The sequence below is a fragment of the Oncorhynchus clarkii genome, chromosome 4 (assembly GCF_045791955.1).
Source record: "Oncorhynchus clarkii lewisi isolate Uvic-CL-2024 chromosome 4, UVic_Ocla_1.0, whole genome shotgun sequence".
NCBI lineage: Eukaryota > Metazoa > Chordata > Actinopteri > Salmoniformes > Salmonidae > Oncorhynchus > Oncorhynchus clarkii.
In genome coordinates this window covers 29,148,439-29,169,881 of record NC_092150.1, presented here as the reverse complement: position 1 = coordinate 29,169,881, position 21,443 = coordinate 29,148,439, and the positions used below count along the sequence as shown (strand labels likewise).

General features: G+C 43.2%; 1 protein-coding gene across 1 annotated transcript in view; it reads left to right on the top strand.

Moving 5' to 3' along the window:
* Positions 1-21,443, top strand: part of LOC139406697 (sec1 family domain containing 2) — a 158,149-nt gene that overhangs the window by 6,107 nt on the left and 130,599 nt on the right. Inside the window, 1 exon segment of the mRNA XM_071149616.1 lies at positions 10,683-10,810. Coding sequence (XP_071005717.1) covers positions 10,683-10,810 — 128 coding nt within the window.

The following is a 21,443-nucleotide window of genomic DNA, read 5'->3' as shown; positions in this document are numbered from 1 at the left end:
AATGCTTCCCACAGTTGTGTTAAGTTGGCTGGATGTCCTTTGGGTGGTGGACCATTCTTGATACACACAGCAAATTGTTTGTTTTGCTCATTCACCCTCACTGGCACACTTTGTATGTCTGAAGGGTTAAACATTGTTCTTTAACCAGTCTCCTCCCCTTCATCTACACTGATTTGAAGTGGATTTAACAAGGGACATCAATAAGGGATCATAGCTTTCACCTGGTCAGTCTGTCATGGAAAGAGCATGTGTTCCTAATGTTTTCTACACTCAGTGTATGTGTGCTTACACATGTATGCATTTAGGTTTGCTATGTATTAAAGTTCCTTTGTTTGTTGATGAGAGTATGCTGAATGTGGTGATGTTGAGAGGGTAGTTCCATGTAACTTCTGCAAGCCATGACGCCCACCATCACAGATTGTTCAGAAGTTTCTGTAGTTAGAAACAGATAAGATTAGCATTCCTGCAACATTCTGATTGCATCCAAATTGGCCCTTTTAAATGTTTAGGATTTGTATAATATTCAATATAGTACCCTGAAACAAACTTCTTCCTATTATGTGCTTACCGATTTATTAAATAATGTTTTAAGTTGAAATGCAATCTCCCCCTTATTTGATCTGTTGCAAATGTGTCCTTTGTTTTTTACCTTTTTTTAGTTTTTGACCTTCATGACGAATCCAATACATATTCAAATGCCACCCACGGACCACCCACACCCACGCCAATCCCACCCCAACAACCAGTACACAGTATCAGTTCTCTATTTGTATCTGTATGTATTATGGATCCCCATTAGCTGCTGCTTCCTGGGGTCCAGCAAAATGAAGGCAGTTATATACTATTAAAAACATTACATTTCACACCACATTAACTATGTGCCCTTAGGCCACTACTCTACTACCACATCTACAACACAACATCCATGTGTACATGTGTGTATAGGATGTAGGTTATCGTGTGTATGTGTCTGTCTGCGCCTGTGTGTGTGTCTCCACAGTCCCCGTTGTTCTGTATTTTTTTTAAATCCGATTTTAATGCTTGCATGAATTTTCTTGATGTGGATTAGAGTTCCATGTAATGGCTCTATGTAGTAATCTGCCCCTCCCATAGTCTGTTCTGGACTTTGGAACTGTGAAGAGACCTCTGGTGGCATGTCCTGTGGGGCATGTATGAGTGTCTGACCTGTGCGCTAGTAATTTAAACAGACAGCTCGGTTTATTCAACATGTCAATACTTCTCACAAATGCAAGTAGTGATGAAGTCAATCCCTCCTCTACTTTGAGCCAGGAGAGGTTGAAATGCATATTATTAATATTAGCTCTCTGTGTACATTTAAGGGCCAGCCATGCTGCCCTGTTCTGGGCCTATTGTAATTTTCCTAAGTCCCTCTTTGTGGCACCTGACCACACAACAGTAGTCCAGGTGTTACAAAACTAGGGTCTGTAGGAACTGCCTTGTTGTTAAGAAGGCAGAGCAACACTTTATTATGGACAAACCTCTCCCAATTTTTAACTACTGTTGCATCAATATGTTTTGACCATGACAGTTTACAATCCAATGTTACTCCAAGCAGTTTAGTGCCCTCAATTTACTCAATTTCCACATTATTCATTACAATATTTAGTTGAGATTTAGTGAATTATTTGTTCCAAATACAATGCTTTTAGTTTTATAAATATTTAGAACTTCTTTCTTGCCACCCATTCTGAAACTGACTGCAGCGCTTTGTTAAGTCTTGCAGTGATTTCACTTGCTGCGGTGGTTGACGTGTGTAGTGTTGAGCCATCAGCATACAATAGATGCTGATAGGCACACAGACTTTACTCAGAAACAGTGGCAGGTCATTAGTAAAGATTGAAAAAAGTAAGGGTCCTAGACACATACCCTGGGGAATGCCTGACTACCAGGATTATGTTGGAGAGGCTTCCATTAAAGGGCACGGCGGCAGGTAGCCTAGTGGTTAGAGCATTGGACTAGTAACCGAAAGGTTGCTTGATCGAAAAAAATCTGTTGTTATGCCCCTGAACAAGGCAGTTAAACCCACTGTTCCTAGCCCGTCATCGAAAATAAGAATTTGTTCTTAACTGACTTGTCTAGTTAAATAAAGGTATAAAAAAAGAAGAAAAAAATAACACCCTCTGTGTTCTTTTAGGCAGGTAAATGTCGATCCACGATATAGAAGGGGATGTGAAGCCCTAACACATATGTTTTTCCAGCAGCAGATTATGATCGATAATGTCAAAAGTTGCACTGAAGTCGAACAATTTTTATTTTATTATCAATTTTTCTCAGCCAATCATTAGTCATTTGTGTAAGTGCCCTATATGTTTAATGACCTTCCCTATTAGCATACTGAAAAGCTGTTCTTAATTTGTTTGCTGTGAAATAGCATTGTATCTGGTCAAACACACACTTTTTCCCTAAAAGGGTGGTAAACAGGCTTATTGGTCAGCTGTTTGAGCCAGTAAAGGGTGCTTTGATGTTCTCGGGTAGCGGAATGACTTGTGCTTCCCTCCAGGCCTGAGGGAACACACTTCCTGTAGGCTTAGTTTGAAGAGATGGCAAATGGGAGTGGCAATATCTTCCACTATCATCCTCTGTCATTTTCCATCCATGTTGTCAGACCCAGGTGGCTTGCCATTGTTGATACACAACAATTATTCTTTCACCTCTTCCACACTTCCTTTATGGAATTCAAAATTACAATGCTTGTCTATCATAATTTGGTCATGGAGGTAGACAGTGGGTTCAGAATTTGTGGGTGGCATGTCATTAAAATAGTTGGCAATATCAGTGGTGTTTTGGGATGAATGAGCAATCTGATTCAATGAACAATTAAGCCAAATTTGCCCTTTTGCCCAAAATGTTATTTAAGGTGCTCCAAAGCTTTTAACTATCATTCTTTATGTCATTTATCTTTGTTTCATAGTACAGTTTTCTTTCCTCAAGTGGTTTAGGAGATCCCTCGAGGACCGATGGGAGGTGGGGCCTGATGGACTCGAGCCAGGGGCCGGAATCGCATACATCATCATGGCCCTATCAGGGGCGAGCACTGAAGATGTAAACCAGAGGTAGAAGCCACCGGAGTGGGAGACAGAACAGAGGACGAAGGTGCAGGTACCTCCGAATCCGATCACGAAGCGGAAGGCCCCAGTGAAGAAGTCTGTGTCCAGTCCAGGCTTACCACAGCAAGCGAGGCCCCTATTGCCAAAGGCTGCTGCTTTCAACTTCCACGGCGACTGACGTGCCTTCATGGCTGGTTGATAGGGTCAAGAATAGGAACATCCACTAAGTCATCCAGAAGCATCCTGCTAACTCCATTCTTCAGGGAAGGGGGACCCCTTCGGGGAGGGATCCCTGCAGAGCACCGGCCAGTCGACTGTGGAGAGACGGGACAGCGGCATCCAGCTATTGGAGTAGAAGAGAAAGAGAAAGTAGGCAGGTGTGGATTCCCTAGTAGCATGTGTAAATTCTATACTTGTTTGCTAAGAGTAGCCACTTTGCCCCTGTAGTCCTCTGCAAGCCAACAGTTGCTACATTGAATGTCCAGACAGTCCAAATTTTCCCAGAATAGAGCAAAATAAACACAGATCCTGCAGCGTTGAAAACGTTCATTAGCTACCTCCATTTGAAACTACAGGCTAGCTAGGCTAGCTGGGCTTCCGTGTCTCTCTTCTTGACAGGAATTTACTAGTGGGCTATGAGCTCCAGTGAGTTCGTAAATACAGCCCACACAAGAAACACACACCCGAGTCACACATCAGTACGGAAAACAGAGAAAGCGGAGGACTTGCTCACTGTATGGATCCTGGCTGCACATACACTATACATGCGGGAGTTTACCAACTTGCAAGTTGGTGCTGTAGAAACAAGCAGTAAATTGCAGGGCAGTGAGCCAAAACACTTACCCCAATGAGCAGCGTGAACGAGCAGTGTGAACGAGCAGCGCAGTGTGATACCTCCAGGCAGTACTACAATTGGGAGAGTCTGACATGAAATCTCAACCCTAACGCTAGCCTGAGTTCTATCAGCTTGGAGTATTGCTTCTTCATCCTATGTAATCTATTCCCTGTAAATCTGGTGATTGTCGTCCCCGTCCCGCCCCCCCCCCCCCCCCCCCCCCGTTCAGAGAAATTAGCCATTGAAGTCTCTTGCATTTTCACAATCAATTAGTGTGGAAGTACCAGGTTTTGCACACTAGATGCCGCTGTTCCTGCTATTGTCACAACCTTTTATCCATGTTGCTGGTCTTTTGTGTTTATTAAATGGATCACAACATTTTCTTACTTACTTTGGGTAGAAAACCAAAAGCTTTTGCTCATGATGAAAATAAATTGTGTGATCATCCTCACAAGTCAAGCCAGTCCTTCATGAAAGCAATTAACTTTGTCCTTCTCTAACAACCTAATGCTTCAACCCAAATCTTTGAATAGTCCAACAAATGACAGCTCGCTGAGAGGTCTATCATTATCGTACAATTCTCAAATGAAGGTTTTTCCTACAAGCCCAAAACTCTTTCTTGTGCTTTTTAAGGTGGAATGACCCGAGAGTGTGTGATGATGACAGAGTGTTTGTGCTGGTGAGATTTGTGCGTGTGCAACTGTGCGTGCATTTGTGTGAGAGGTCAGGTACCCTCCAGGCCACCCTGTGTAATGTGCTGTGCTTGGCTGGTATTCACGTTGATGCTCTTTGATCCTCTATGGGACATATGAACCCTCTTGGCCCAGGGAGCTATATTTCCCCCAACTGTCTCAGACTGAAACCATCAACCACTAACTTGGTAACCTGGACCCTGGTCCTGTGGTGGGCAGACAGGCGGGTAGAGGGTGAGGTATGTGCGGGTGGCCAAGATGTTCTGGTTCTGGTCCAAGTGCTGCCGAGCCTTGAGACAAGCCTCAGAAAAAAAGCACCCAACCGCACCCTGCCGTGAGAAAACACAATGAGTCTGCCACCTCCTCATCTCTAGACCAGCAGACCAGACTCTGCCTGCCAACAGGAAAGAGGGAAAACACACCTATTTCTGTATGGGCTGGGAAAGAAGAGAGTGAAAAGAAAGAAAACACACAATTATTTCTGTGGCAGCTGCATGTGAAAGACATGAGAGTAAGTAAGAACAGGGATAGGAAAGTGTGCGGAGAGGAAGAACAAATAATAATGAAAGGAGAGACAAGGCTATGGCCTGTGTAGCTTACCCCACTGTGAGTTAAAAGGCTACACCCATCATCTGGCCACACCCATCATCTGGGTTTCCTATAGTGACATCTTTGCTACTTCTGAGCCTGTCAAAACTATATTGTTCAGCTCCATCACACACACCCGGCAAGGCTTATTTTCCTAAGGGTGTGTTATTATTCTTGTATGAGTTGTGGATTTATTTGAGCAGCAAGCTATATGAGGAGGAGAAGCCGAAGCAATGTTGACCACTGGATTGTAGTGAGAAAGAGTCTCTGGAGGGGGTCTTCCTGTTGTCCCTACAGGCCTGATTTTAACCCTGCTTCACATCTGATCCCCTAAAACTCATAGAGCTGGGTCAGGGCCAGCTATAGGGAGCTCACTAATCCAGTTTGGGGCTGGCTAATAATTAGCATGCAACATAACACGACTACAGAGGAGAGTCTCATAGGTATGTTGAAGTCGATGATTGGCGTGTATCTCCTATCACGTGTGCTGGAGGGCCCAGACATCTTTTTTTATTGAACCTTTATTTAACTAGGCATGTCAGTTAAGAACAAATTCTTATTTGCAATGACGGCCTACCCCGGCCAAACCCTAACCCGGACAACGCTGGTCCAATTGTGCTCCACCCTATTGGACTCCAAATCTTACCTGCGCTTCATATCCTATCTTAAGAATGAGAGACGAGGAGTATCGCCTTCTCCCAGTGATATAGAGCTGACAGAGGCCAGTCCTGTAACAAGTGGCCAGTGTAGTGGTCAGAAATAGAACAGAGTTGGAGCAGAGCAGAAGGAGGTGGAGGGTTGGTTCTCTCATATGTCACAGGAAGAGGAAGTGCCCCCTCAGAAAACAGCACTATCATGTCCTGAATCCGATAAGGAATTTGGAGGGAAACACCTGTCCCAGCTTGTATCGTGATACAGCTGTGAGCTCTCCATACATTTATTCAATGTCTTCCTCCTCACTTCTTCTCTTCTTCTCCTCTGCTACCACTGTTGTGTATCCCATTGTGAGGCATTGAGTCTCTTGTCATTCTTCCAGTAGATTCCTCTAACCAGAACGGAGTTATTTATCAGCTGCTCGGACTGTTCTGTTTTGTTCCCAGCCCTTCTAAGCCAACAATTTATTTTGAAGACTGAAATCATAAGACCGGTTATAAAAGACGTATCTCTGAAATAATACAAAATATTGTCGTCAATTATTTTAGTTTATAGAGGCTCCGTAAAAATATTTTTGAGTGATAAAACACTGATTGGTAGATAATTCTGCATCTGCGCTGATTTGTTAGATTAAATCTCAGGGCTGATTTGTTATGAAAGTATATTTCAAAAGACTACTCTTTTCATCACCCTCTAGATGTCTCCTCCCTCTCCTTCCTCCCTGGTGCTAGCCCTTCAAAGAGCCCCTGCTGCCAGCCAGCATTTGAAGTGGAGTAAGCTAACATGACACATGAGGAGGGAGGGACGGAGAGATAAGCAGATTCACTCTACTTGGATTCCTCTTATTGACATCTCCATCTTCCTCCCTTTGCCTTGTCTCATCATCCCCCTTTTAATATCCATTTGAACCATTCCTCTTCTGCTCTGACCCCTCTCTCTTTCCCTGTCTCTCTCTCCTCTGGTTCTGTTATGAATCCAGTTTGTGGTCTCTCCTGCCAGGACAGACAAACCAGACCAGAGAGGCCTGATGTCCTGTGGTATTCTGGTGTGTTGACAGGAAATACACAGCGTTCTTCTCTCTGTGTAACACTTCCCCAGTAACGCACACTGGGCACAGAAAGACACACTCAACTCGCTGTGGAATGGTCAAGGTCTGTGGCTGGCTCTTCGCAAGCAAATTAGTTTGTTAGCTTGTTGCTCATCTTATGGCTGCTAACTGCATCCTCTGGCTGTGTGACTGACAACAGTATCTAATACAACTTCCAATAGCAAAGGCTGTCAATGATCAGATTAACCAAATACTACCCTGATAACTTCTGCATCAGCTGCTCTGCTTCTCTTTGAGGCATGTCCTGATTGTATTTCATTCTGTATTCGATGTACTTGGCTAACTGGGGATGCAGAGCTGTTGCCTGACTTTGAGTAGTCTCTCTGGTCAAGTGAATCATTGATCCTCCACTCACTACAGACGTTTAGAAGGAGATCCTGTCCTGCTAAGAGGCTGTGCCTTCCTGTCAATGGTTTTATTGCTAGGTTTCTGTATTGTGTTCGTATGTGTGCTGGGTGGAGCCAGAATCTGGTTTTGGGGTCCATTCCATTTGATAGAGACTTTGATTAGGACTAAAGTTATTCTACAAACAGGCCGTGGAGACTGTGGGAAATCTACCTCATTTCTGAACCACTTCAAAAGCATACACGTACCTGGTTTATATTAAGTGGGTCTATGTGTCTGAATGCGTGACTACTAGACTTGGACCCAAATGGTCAGACCCATTCTTTACTGCTGCGTCACAAGCTTCCAGGAACCACTCCTCCACCCTCAGACCTATTCACTATTAACTGTTGCCACAAGAAAAGGGCAACCAGTGAAGAACCAACACCATTGGAAATACAACCCATATTTATGTTGATTTATTTTCCCTTTTGTACTTTAACCATTTGCACATCGTTACAACACTGTATATAGTCATAATATGACATTTGTAATGTCTTTATTCTTTTGGAACTTCTGTGAGTGTAATGTTAACTGTTCATTTTTATTGTTTATTTCACTTTTGTACATTATCTACTTCACTTGCTTTGGCAATGTTAACATATGTTTCCCATTCCACTAAAGCCCCTTGAATTGAATAGTAAATAGGTTGTGTGTGTGTGTGTTGCGTGCATTGTTTGTGTGTGGATACGTTAACTCATGCCTATCTCTTAATGGCATAACAGTCATTACACATCTGGTGGAATTTAGTTTGGAGACACACACACATGTAGACACACCCACACATTGTTTATCCAGTCAGACTGACTGGGCAAGTCAGCAGGGGTACACAGTCCACAGGAGGGGCAAGAGTGCCCCCTTAAGGTTTAGAATAGCCACTTCTAGCAGAGAGCCACACTGGAGTTCACACACACACACACACACACACGCAGGAGGTCAGACACACGCACTCCATGGCCCCCAGCACCCTGTCCATAGTAGAGCAGTTACTCAACAAGACTGGCTGGTTATGGAGCCTTGTCTCACACCCTGCCAGTAAAAACCTCACCCCCGCCCCCGTCTGACCAAACGGCCTGGGGAAAACACCAGGGGAGAGGGGCAGAGAGGGGGAGGGGGGGCAAATTACAACCATACCTCCTCAACCCCCCCTCTTTCTACCCCTTTATAAGAACTCTTGTCTTCCTGGAACCAACAAGGAAATACAGGCTTATGTGCTCTCTCTCTCTCTTTTAACTCTCTCTAACTCTCTCTCACTCTCTCTCTCTAACTCTTTCTCACTCTCTCTCTCTAACTCTCTCTCACTCTCTCTCTCTCTTTCTCTATCTCACACACACACTTACACAAACGGTACACATTAGGACCCACACACAAGCATGCATACACACATATGGCCAGGTCACAGCCCTGGCATTTTAATCACGCTAACTATGTGTCCACTTACGACACGCTTAATCATTACAGCCCCTCCGCCTCAGCACACAGCTAAGCCCATGATGTGTGTCTTCCTGAGGAAAATACTCGATAAATGACACCAATTTCTCGGTCATGCTTTTCAGAAAGTTTGTTGAATGTTTTTAAAATTCTTCCCACCCACATTCATCATCATAGTGACAGTGAAGTAAACCGAACGTTTATCTGGCTGTGGGACTTCTAATATTCCATTATAGCTGTTCTCTTTGTGGAGGAGCAGTGTCTCTGGTTCAGTCGACCTCTGTTCTCTTGTCTTTGTGTCTCATTTTCTGTGTGAAGATGGCATGCGGCCCAATGTGAGCCCCTCTTTCTCCCCATCCAGCCCCAGTCCAGGCCCAGGCTCGCTCTGGAACCGATTCCATCTGATATTAAACACATGGCAGCAGTTAGACGGAGAGAGAGAGATCGAGAGAGGAAAAGGAGTGAGAAAAAAGAGACGAAAAAGAAAAACAGAGTAGATTTTAACATTTGGGTTCCGTGTCAGCAAACCTCCCCCCTCTACCCCCCCCCCCCCCCCCTCTTCTTTGGTTCTTTCTTTCTCTCTCTTCCTCTCTCCTTCCTCCTTCTATCAGCATATAAAGGATCTAACCTTTCTAACATTGTTGTTTCCTGTCTTTAGTCCTGAGTTAGTCCCCGAACTCCTCCCTCTCTGGTGTTCACATGCTCATCAGAAGTATGCACACGCCCGACTGAAGGTCACAGACACACTGGGGACAAACCCAACAGAACAGTGCAGAGGCTCTGCCATGGCGTTTGGTGGCCTTTTTATAGAACCAAACACTGACACGTCTCTTAAAGACGGCGAGAGGGAGAAATAGAGAGATGAAATATGACGTTGGTTCCGTTGCAGAGCACCCTGTATAAGACACAGTGTCGAACTCGCTGTGGGTCATGATAATGAGATGCGTTCGCAACAACCTTTTGGATTTTTCCGGGGAAACGCTTGAAGCTCACGTTACTGCTTATGGCAGATGATAACAGTTCTTCTTCTTGACCTGGTGGAAATAGAGGGAAAGGTTATGGGGGAGCTACAGATAGCCCCTCGGTCCAGGTTGTGGTTTTGAGAGGTTCTGGGGATGTTGGGAAAGACTGCTCCGGGGAATGTTGACACATCGGCAGCGTTTAGGGATGTTGGGAAAGTTCCTGATGTTCCTGCTAATTTGTGTTTTTTCCTGCGAGTGGTGCAACAGGGGAGTGAACGCCCCCTTAGTACCCAGCATCCAGTGGAGGCTGCTGAGGGGAGGACGGCTCATAATAATGGCTGGAATGGAGTCAATGGAATGGTATCAATGGCTGGAATGGAGTGGTATCAACCACATGGAAACCATTCCAGCCATTTGTATGAGCCTTCCTCCCCTCAGCAGCCTCCACTGCCAGGATCCCCAACCTACAGGACAAGCACTCGGTCATATTCATGGTATGCGTGCGTGTATGTGTGTGCGTGTGTGTGCGTCTGTGTGTGTACATAAGAGAGTGAGAGATCTTTCAAATCAAATTGTATTTGTCACATGCTTCTTAAACAACCGGTGTAGACTAACAGTGAAATGCTTACTTAAGGGTGTCACTTTTCTAAAATGCAGAGTTAAAGATACACAATTAAATAGTGTCAGGAGGAATAATTACACAGTGAATAACAATAACAAGTAAAACTAACTTGGCTCTATGCAGGGAGTACCAGTACAGAGTCAATGTTCTGTGTGTGTGTGTGTGTGTGTGTGTGTGTGTGTGTGTGTGGAGGCCAGTGCAAAAAAGGGTAAATGCAGGTAGTACATATGTCTGCGTGTGTCTGTTTACCGGTATTTGTGGCAATAGACATGTTGAGAGTATTTTTCCAGTAGAAGCTGGGTGACCTTACTGATGTGTGTCTGCCCTCTACCTCTTAGGTCGTCCACAGCCTGATTGCTATGGGAAACGATGCTGGCCAGTAAGCAGAAGGAGGCTGTGATGGAGGTTCGTAGACAGCTGGTGGAGGCCGCCAGCAAGGAGAACCTGCCAATCAAGATGAGTCTGGGTAAGGAAGGGCCAGGACACATCAACCATTATACACGGACATACACTGACCACACTCACTATTCGCACTATCTAAATACATGTATATTCTCTTACTTTCTCTCCCAAATCACAATGCCACAGAATGCACAGACACTGTCTGATCTATGGCTGAATAATTAATAACAGAGGGGAAATGATTGCTGTGAGTAAACACATAATTACGTTATTATAATATATAGTCAAACTCAGAATTTGGAAGGCATGGCATTGAGGGAAAAATGACAATATGTTGATAGAGAGAATGAGTGATAGAGAGAGGGGGGGTGGAGAGTGCAGTGTCCTGCTGTTTCAACGAAGAGACACAGCGCCACCTACAGAGAGCTGTGGTCACTGCGTCTGTGTTTATTTGCCCATGTGGCCACAGAGGGAATCTGAACCACATGTTGGCTTTCTGACACACACACACACACACACACACACACACACACACACACACACACACACACACACACACACACACAGCTCCTGAATACCTTTGTTGTTTGTTAACCCTTTAACAGGCAGCTCAACCGGGAAGTTGAGCTAATTTTGACAACCGATTTTCAGTCAAATTGAATATATGAATTTTGTTTGGAATATTTGATCATCTCAACCAATGCAATTTAATAAAATTATTAAGTGGTTTTCATTATCGGACTCCCATATTTTTGTAAACACACGTTCAACGATTACCAAAACCGAACCTCATTTACCACACATCTTTTATACTAATTGTGTATAAAATTAGAAATGACAAGTTTGTAAAATGTTGTTGACCTTTAGAACATAATCTAAGATTAAAGGATGAGTAAATGACTAATATGTTGTAATCTAAGATTAAAGGATGAGTAAATGACTAATATGTTGTAATCTAGGATTAAAGGATGAGTAAATGACTAATATGTTGTAATCTAGGATTAAAGGATGAGTAAATGACTAATATGTTGTAATCTAAGATTAAAGGATGAGTAAATGACTAATATGTTGTAATTTAGGATTAAAGGATGAGTAAATGACTAATATGTTGTAATCTAAGATTAAAGGATGAGTAAATGACTAATATGTTGTAATCTAAGATTAAAGGATGAGTAAATGACTAATATGTTGTAATCTAGGATTAAAGGATGAGTAAATGACTAATATGTTGTTTTACAAGATACTCTTGAAAAATATGGTGTACCCGGTGGTTGAGTTTCCCAATAAAGGAATGCCATTTAGTCAAAGCTAGTGTAGTGATAATGGACAAAGGAGAAATATTATTATCGGACTTCTTGTCTGTGGAAATACAAAACTCAAATCCAAATTCCCGTAATTATTTACTGTTATCTTCAATATGTTGCACAGTGTCATTCAGTACATGTCATTTTAATGGTATTCTAAGCTAATAAACTGTAAACGCATTCATTTACATGCATTTGAATATTCTTTTTTTTTTTTACACACAATTGTATAATATTTTATTAATATTTGATATCAGTCCTCATTTAACTATCTTCCATTATGGGGCGGCAGGTAGCCTCGTGGTTAGAGTGTTCAGTAATCGAAAGAGGGCCAGTAATCGAAAGGTTGCTTGATCGAATCCCCGAGCTGACAAGGTAAAAATCTGTCATTTTGCCCCTGAATAAGGCTGTTAACCCACTGTTCCCCGGTAGGCCGTCATTGTAAATAAGAATGTGTTCTTAACTGACTTGCCTAGTTAAATAAAGGTTAACTAAAAATAAGAAATATATAAGTGAATGACGCATATATCATTTTTTGAATGATTTAAAAAGTCTATGCATATTCCAATGCAAAATGTGTTTACTCTAATTGAGCAACTTAACTGGCTGGTTGAGATGTTTGCAATGTATTATTTATCAAAGTGTAATTAATGCAAACCAAAATTCTTCATTTATGGCCTATACTGTGGCTAAAACATATTTGGCCTATACTGAGGCTAAAACATATTAGGGTCATATTAGGTCTCCTGACCCATCCTGTCTCAGCCTCCAGTATTTATGCTGCAGTAGTTTATGTGTCGGGGGGCTAGGGTCAGTTTGTTATATCTGGAGTACTTCTCCTGTCCTATTCGGTGTCCTGTGTGAATCTAAGTGTGCGTTCTCTAATTCTCTCCTTCTCTCTTTCTCTCTCTCGGAGGACCTGAGCCCTAGGACCATGCCCCAGGACTACCTGACATGATGACTCCTTGCTGTCCCCAGTCCACCTGACCGTGCTGCTGCTCCAGTTTCAACTGTTCTGCCGTATTATTATTCGACCATGCTGGTCATCTATGAACATTTGAACATCTTGGCCATGTTCTGTTATAATCTCCACCCGGCACAGCCAGAAGAGGACTGGCCACCCCACATAGCCTGGTTCCTCTCTAGGTTTCTTCCTAGGTTTTGGCCTTTCTAGGGAGTTTTTCCTAGCCACCGTGCTTCTACACCTGCATTGCTTGCTGTTTGGGGTTTTAGGCTGGGTTTCTGTACAGCACTTTGAGATATCAGCTGATGTATGAAGGGCTATATAAATAAATTTGATTTGATTTGATTTAGCCTATACTGAGGCTAAAACATATTTAGCCTATATTGAGGCTAAAACATATTTAGCCTATACTGAGGCTAAAACATATTTAGCCTATACTGAGGCTAAAACATATTTAGCCTATACTGAGGCTAAAACATATTTAGCCTATACTGAGGCTAAAACATATTTAACCTGTACTGAGGCTAAAACATATTTAGCTTATACTGAGGCTAAAACATATCTAACCTATACTGAGGCTAAAACATATTTAGCCTATACTGAGGCTAAAACATATTTAGCAGAATTTTTTTCTTGTTGTGCCAGTTAAAGGGGTCTGAAGCGGACGGTAAACATACTACATGTACTACTAGATGTACTCATAACATACACATACTGTACACTCAAACTCCAATTTGATTCATTTACACTACTGTTCAAAGTTTGGGGTCACTTAGAAATGTCCTTGTTTTCCATGAGAACAGACATGAAATGAGTTGCAAAATGAATAGAAAATATAGTCAAGACATTGACAAGGTTATAAATAATGATTTTTAATTGAAATAATAACTTTGCTTTCATCCAAAAAATCCTACATTTGTAGCAATTACAGCCTTGCAGACCTTTGGCATTCTAGTTGTCAATTTGTTGAGGTAATCTGAAGAGATTATACCACATGCTTAGTGAAGCACCTTCCACAAATTGGATTTGCTTGATGGGCACTTCTTGTGTACCATACGGTCAAGCTGCTCCCACAACAGCTCAATACGGTTGAGATCTGGTGACTGTGCTGGCCGCTCCATAATAGACATAATACCAGCTGACTGCTTCTTCCCTAAATAGTTATTGCATAGTTTGGAGCTGTGCTTTGGGTCATTGTCCTGTTGTAGGAGGAAATTGGCTCCAATTAAGCGCCGTCCACAGGGTATGACATGGCGTTGCAAAATGGAGTGATAACCTTCCTTCTTCAAGATCCCTTTTACCCTGTACAAATCTCCCTCTTTACCACCACCAAAGCACCCCAGACCATCACATTGCCTCCACCATGCTTGATAGATGGCGTCAAGCACCCCTCCGTCTTTTCATTTTTTCTGCGTCTCACAAATGTTCTTTGTGATCCGAACACCTCAAACTTAGATTTGTCTGTCCATAACACTTTTTTCCAATCTTCCTCTGTCCAGTGTCTGTGTTCTTTTGCCCATCTTAATCTTTTATTTTTATTGGCCAGTCTGAGATATGGCTTTTTCTTTGCAACTCGGAGTCGGAGCATCCCGGAGTTGCCTCTTCACTGTTGATGTTGAGACTGGTGTTTTGCGGATACTATTTAATGAAGCTGCCAGTTGAGGACTTGTGAGGCATCTGTTTCTCAAACTAGACACACTAATGTACTGGTCCTCTTGCTCAGTTGTGCACCGGGGCCTCCCACTCCTCTTTCTATTTTGGTTCGAGCCAGTTTGCGCTGTTCTGTGGAGGGAGTAGTACACAGCGTTGTACGAGATCTTCAGTTTCTTGGCAATTCTCGCAAGGAATAGCCTTAATTTCTCAGAAGCAACAATAGACTGACACGTTTCAGGAGAAAGTTATTTGATTCCGGGCCATTATGAGCCTGTAATTGAACCCACAAATGCTGATGCTCCAGATACTCAACTAGTCTAAAGAAGGCCAGTTTTACTTATTTTTTAATCAGAACCACAGTTTTCAGCTGTGCTAACATAATTGCAAAAGGGTTTTCTAATGATCAATTAGCCTTTTAAAAATTATAAACTTGGATTAGCTAACACAACGTGCCTTTGGAACACAGGATTGATGGTTGCTGATATTGGGCCTTTGTACGTCTATGTAGATATTCCATAAAAAATCTGCCGTTTCCAGCTACAATATTAATTTACAATATTAACAATGTCTACACTGTATTTCGGATCAATTTGATGTCATTTTAATGGACAAAAAAATGTGCTTTTCTTTCAAAAACATGGACATTTCTAAGTGACCCCAAACTTTTGAACGGTAGTGTAGGAGGTGCATGCATGAATTATATGTAGTATGCTATGTACACACACACACACACACTGGGCTGATACAGAATGTATATTGGCATGTGGCAGGTCTGTTTGCAGCAGTAATAGAGGGTCTCTGTGGTCCTGCTGCTGCTGTAATCACAGAGGTAAGCAGGCTCACTTAACAAGCAGGTTGGAATATGTGACAGGGGGTCCCACACACACACATGCAGTATGCTGCCGCCATGGTGGTTTCCTTTTACACATCTGTGTCTGAGAGCAGCATCGTCGTATCCTTCTAATTCTGGGTGGCTTGCTCTCTTATGGGTTCATTTAGAAAAACACCTCAGAGGGAGAGGGTAGTAAAGAGGGAGAAAGAGAGATTTATACGAGCGGGAGAGAGGGAAATAGAGAGAGCGGGAGAGAGGGAGATAGGGAGAGATATGTTGGTATAGCAGTAAGCTGTTGCTCCCCTCTGACAGCCTGTTGACTTGTGTCCAGGCAAGAGGGAAGTGCCAAAGCCTTGACAAACTGGATCTTTATACCTCCCTGGCAGAGGACCAAACCTCCACTCCCCTCCTACCCCTCACAGTGTCCGTCCTGCCCCCACACTGTTCCCATCATGCCCACCAGCACTGTGGGACGCCACATTCTAGCCCTGGTCTAATGCCTGTGTGGTCACATGACAAGGGAGAAAACAGAGCTGTAAGTTAGGCAGATTTCACACTGACTGCTCATTCACACATACTGTAGTAGTATCCATCCAGACGCTCGCCAGGGCTGTAGCTACATATGAGGACCGAGCTCCGGACCACCTGAGGTGAATGAAGCAACAGCAACCAATGTGATAATGGCTGGGGTCATTTTTGCTTGTTTCTGCTGTTCTCCTAATGCAGTGTCTTCAGAATGTATTCACACACCTTTTTTGACATTTTGTTTTGTTACAGCCTGAATTAAACATTTTAAAAAATGTTGTCACTGCCCGAACACAATACCCCATAATGTCAAAGGGGAATTATGTTTTTCTAAATGTTTACAAATTAATAAAAAATGTAACGCTGAAATTTCTTCAGTCAATAAGTATTCAGCCCCTTTGTTATGGCAAGCCTAAATAACTTCAGGAGTAAAAATGTGCTTAACAAGTTTCATGAACTCATAAGTATACTTACTGTACCCCACATAAACAATTATCTGTAAGGTCCCTCAGTCCTGCAGTAAATTTCAACCACAAAGACCAGGGCTGTTTTCCAATGCCTCGCATAGAAGGGCACCTATTGGTAGATGCGTTTAAAAAAAAACTGACCTTGAATATCCCTTAGAGCATGGTGAAGTTATTATTTACACTTTGGATGGCGTATCAATACAGCCAGTCACTACAAAGATACAGGTGTCCTTCCTAACTCAAGTTGCTGGAAAGGAAGGAAACCAATTAGGGATTTCACCATGGTGACTTTAAAATAGTTAGAGTTTAATGGCTGTGATAGGAGAAAAATGAGGATGGATCAACAACATTGTAGTTACTCCGAAATACATACATGTTTTTTCTTCTCATTTTGTCTGTCATAGTTGAAGTGTACCTATGATGAAAATTACAGGGCTCTCATCTTTTTAAGTGGGAGAACTTCCACAATTGGTGGCTGACTAAATACTTTTTGCCCCTCTGTATATGTATGTATGTATCTCTCTCTCTCTATATATATATATATATATATATATGTATGTGTATACAGTATATCACAAAAGTGAGTACACCCCCCACATGTTTGTAAATATTTGAGTATATCTTTTCATGTGACAACACTGAAGATATGACACTTTGCTACAATGTAAAGTAGTGAGTGTACAGCTTGTAAATTTGCTGTCCCCTCAAAATAACTCAACACAGCCATTAATGTCTAAACCGCTGGCAACAAAAGTGAGTACACCCCTAAGTGAAAATGTCCAAATTGGGCCCATTTAGCCATTTTCCCTCCCTGGTGTCATGTGACTCGTTAGTGTTACAAGTTCTCAGGTGTGAATGGGGAGCAGGTGTGTTAAATTTGGTGTCATCGCTCTCACACTCCCTCATACTGACTGGTCACTGGAAGTTCAACATGGCACCTCATGGCAAAGAACTCTGCAAAAAATAGTTGTTGCTCTACATAAAGATGGCCTGGGCTATAAGAAGATTGCCAAGACCCTGAAACTGGGCTGCAGCACGGTGGCCAAGACCATACAGCGGTTTAACTGGACAAGTTCCACTCAGAACAACCTTAATGCAAATTAATGACTTAAAAATCATACAATGTGATTTTCTGGATTTTTGTTTTATAAAAATGCTTTGTAAGTAGGAAACAGTGCCAATTTTGCAGGTTATCAAATACTTATTCTCCCCACTGTATATGTATGAATACTTTTTGAAGGCACTGTAGCATTTGAGAGTTTTTAAATAGTATAAAAATGCAGTATTACTGATGGGCATGATGGGTACCTGCCCAGGGGCCACGTCCTCCAGGGGGTTCCCATTTGATTTTGTTAGTAACTCTCACTCAGATATCATATTAACATGGCATAAGTCGTGTGTTCATGTGTCAGTCTGAGGGTGTTCAGTGTTGTTTTGGGGTGTTTTAACCCTGAGTTATTTTGACAGCGTTGGTTTGTGTGTGTGTGTGTTGCAGTAGAAGAGAAAAGTGTTGACAGGACCTGTGCTGGCTCTGTAGCATATGGCCTAATTCCCCCAGTGTATTGTGGAATTTTTCACTTTGCAGAAATAGTTGACTATGGCAGATACTCGATTGTACACGTACACACACTCACACATTTGCAGCCAAACCAATGCATCAAACCACTATTTCCTGCTTCCCCAGCCAACAGGATCAGAACCATGTCAGAAGAATCACAACACACACACCTCGCACATTAGTAACAAGAGAAAAAGGTCTAGGCTACACATATATTCTGAACATAAGACATGCTGTATGCAGCTACATAATCTCTCTCCTGCTGCTTTACTCATTTACACACACACACACACACACACACACACAGGTGCGGCGATGTGACTGAGTGGAGTGTGTTGTGGGTGTGTGTGCTGTACTCTACTGTACAGTCTGGGAGCAGGCCCAGTGATATGTCCATAAATAAAAGCCCCTGCTCCTTCCTCTGCTCCAGGCAGCACCGTGAGTTACGAGCCTGGACTGTGAGTGAGGCAAACCACTGGAAAGCTTCATGTTCAAACAGCCAGAACTTCTAAGCCCCTGAGTCACCCACACACTCCACCAAAAATGCAAGTCATCCTCCTGGTTCAGTTTCAGGGTTAATAATATTTGGCCCTTGGCCTTGTAGCATTGTTCAGGGGTTGACTCATGGTTGATCCTCAAACTCATTGTGTGCCTCTCTCATTTGCTATTTTTTTCACTGGCTTGTACTTCCTCTCACACTGTGTCTCCACCCCCGGGTTAGATTATGGTTGTCCCTCAATATCTTGCGCTCCCATGCCTATTCTAGGGCTAAATTATGTTTGGCCCTGGCTGTGGTTCTCCTCCCCGCTTCTGGGCTGAGTTATGGTTGGCACATCAGGCTAAATGATGTTTGAGTATACTGCCAGGCTTTTTTTACTGCCACGGTTCGGTGCTGTTCACAATATGGCTTTTCACTGTCTGGATATTCCTGGACCTGGGTCCATTCCTCCATTCTGTTTTAATGTTGGAAAGGTAACCTGATTCACTTTTGTACACATATCTTCCATTCTGCCCATTGGTGCCACACAAAGAGCACAGCACGTAGGTTGATTTAGGAAGGTGAGGAGACCACATTACCCAGCAGGCTGAGTTTCAACCGTCTTTAGTGCTGTCAACTTTACTCAGCACCAGACTAGGATGCTTTCTGGGAATAGGAGTCCTTTGTTAGGTTAATGCTGCCATTCTAACCGGTCTTGCCGAAAACTGAACACATTTTATTATCCACTCCAGCATTACCCCTCAGTCCTGAGACCCAAGCAAAAATTACCTTTTCATTTGTCTGACTCATTTATCTGCAAGTCCAGCCCCTATATTTAGCCACACAGTGGAGTGTGAGGCCATTTTCTTTTTAGGACAACCAGGGCTACAAGTAGAACACAAAACAATTTGATATAAACAGTTGCATTCATGAGTTTTTTATTGACAATCATCAATAAAAAATGTAAGGTCCCACAAAGCAAAAACCTGATAAAACTGAACTCGTATTAAGTTCAGAAATTGTTTGATGAATATCCAACTAGCCAGTGACAACTGTGTAGAGTTTGGAGATTGTGACAGCAGCTATGTGAGCTTATTAGAGTCAATCAATCAATCACATTTATTTATCAAGCCAGCATCAGCAGATGTCACAAAGTGCTATACAGAAACCCAGCCTAAAATCACAAACAGCAAACAATGCAGATGTAGCAGCACAGTAGCTTGTAAAAACTCCCTAGAAAGGCAGGAGCCTAGGAAGAAACCTAGAGAGGAACATGGCTCTCAGGAGTGGCCAGTCCTCTTCTGGCTGTGCCGGGTGGAGATTATAACAGTACATGGCCATTAAGGCCTGATTATATTTCAAGATGTTCAAACGTTCATAGTTGACCAGCAGGATTGTAGAGGGTGCAGCAGGTCAGTACCTCAGGAGTAAATGTCAGTTGCCATTTCATAGCTGAGCATTCAGAGGTCGAGACAGCAGGTGCGGTAGAGAGAGAGGGAGAGTCAAAAGCAGCAGGTACCGCGACAAGGTAGCACATCTGGTGAACAGGTCAGGGTTCCATAACCGCAGGCAGAACAGTTGAAACTGAAGCAGCAGGACGACCAGGTGGACTGGGGACAGCAAGGAGTCATCAGGCCAGGTAGTCATGGTCCTAGGGCTCAGGTCCTCCGGGAGGGGAGGGCGAGAGAGAGAATTAGAGGGAGCATACTTAAATTCACACAGGACAACAGATAAGACAGGAGAATTATACCAGGTATAACAGACTGACCCTAGCCCCCCGGCACATAGACTATTGAAGCATAGATACAGGAGACTGAGACATGGGTGGGTCGGGGGACACTGCGGCCTCGTCCGACGATACCCCCGGACAGTCCAACCAGGATATAACCCCACCCACTTCGCCAAAGCACCGCCCCCACACCACTAATGGGATATCAACAGACCAGCAACTTACTACCCTGAGACAAGGCTGATTATAGCCCCCATTACAGAATTATAGTTACTACTGTATGTCCTGGGATTTCCTATGATATTATATGTAGAAGAACCCCTTACAACTCTTGTGTAGCTTGTGGGCATCATATAGCAAAACATTACATGTTTGTGAGAGTCTCAGCTTTTCATGGATGGCTTTTAATAATCAAACTCTTCAGACATTTTTGTCCAAAAAAAAGACCTGGCCCGGCCCCCTTCGGGATCCGCCCTTGTCGCACAAACACCACTCTAGCTCAGCCCCTGTTAATCACACAGACTAAGGGTTGGTATCTACGGATTTAGAAGAAGCACCCAGAAGTAGGTAGCTCAGACACACTATGTTAAAAATGGGTTAGACGTTACATTTATGGTGGAACTCATTGGTGTAATATCAACAAAGTCAAGTCGTTACATCTGTACTTGACATGACTCCATTCATTTATATTTGACATTCTGGAAAGTTGTCTCGTTTTTCATCCCTCCTGTCTGTTTCTCCTCCAGTCATGTTTTTGGCCGCACTAAAGAAAACATTGGCCATGTAGTCCAACAGGAAATACTCCCTCATCTGTTCATGGCTCTGAATATCAACATGAAGAATTGGGCTTTATGAGGAGTTCATGTGTACCCCTCTCCTCTCGCCGCTAGCTCTGGGGTCGCCCTGTCCCCCCCCCCCCCCCCCCCCCCCCCCTTGCCCCTTCCTCCAGGGCGCCTCCCCCACCCCATTCCTCCTGTGTCTCTGTGGATCCTCCGTGGAGGAGAGGAGGGTCTTGGTGGGAGCACTAACCCTGCTTCACTCTGCCAGCTCTGCAAATAATCAGAGACAACCTCTGATTCACATGTGTTAGTCACACTCTGAGACATCCTTACAGGACCTTATCAGTTGTGCACGCACTCACATTCTCACAGACACACATTCCATCACACACTATGGTGTACATAAAC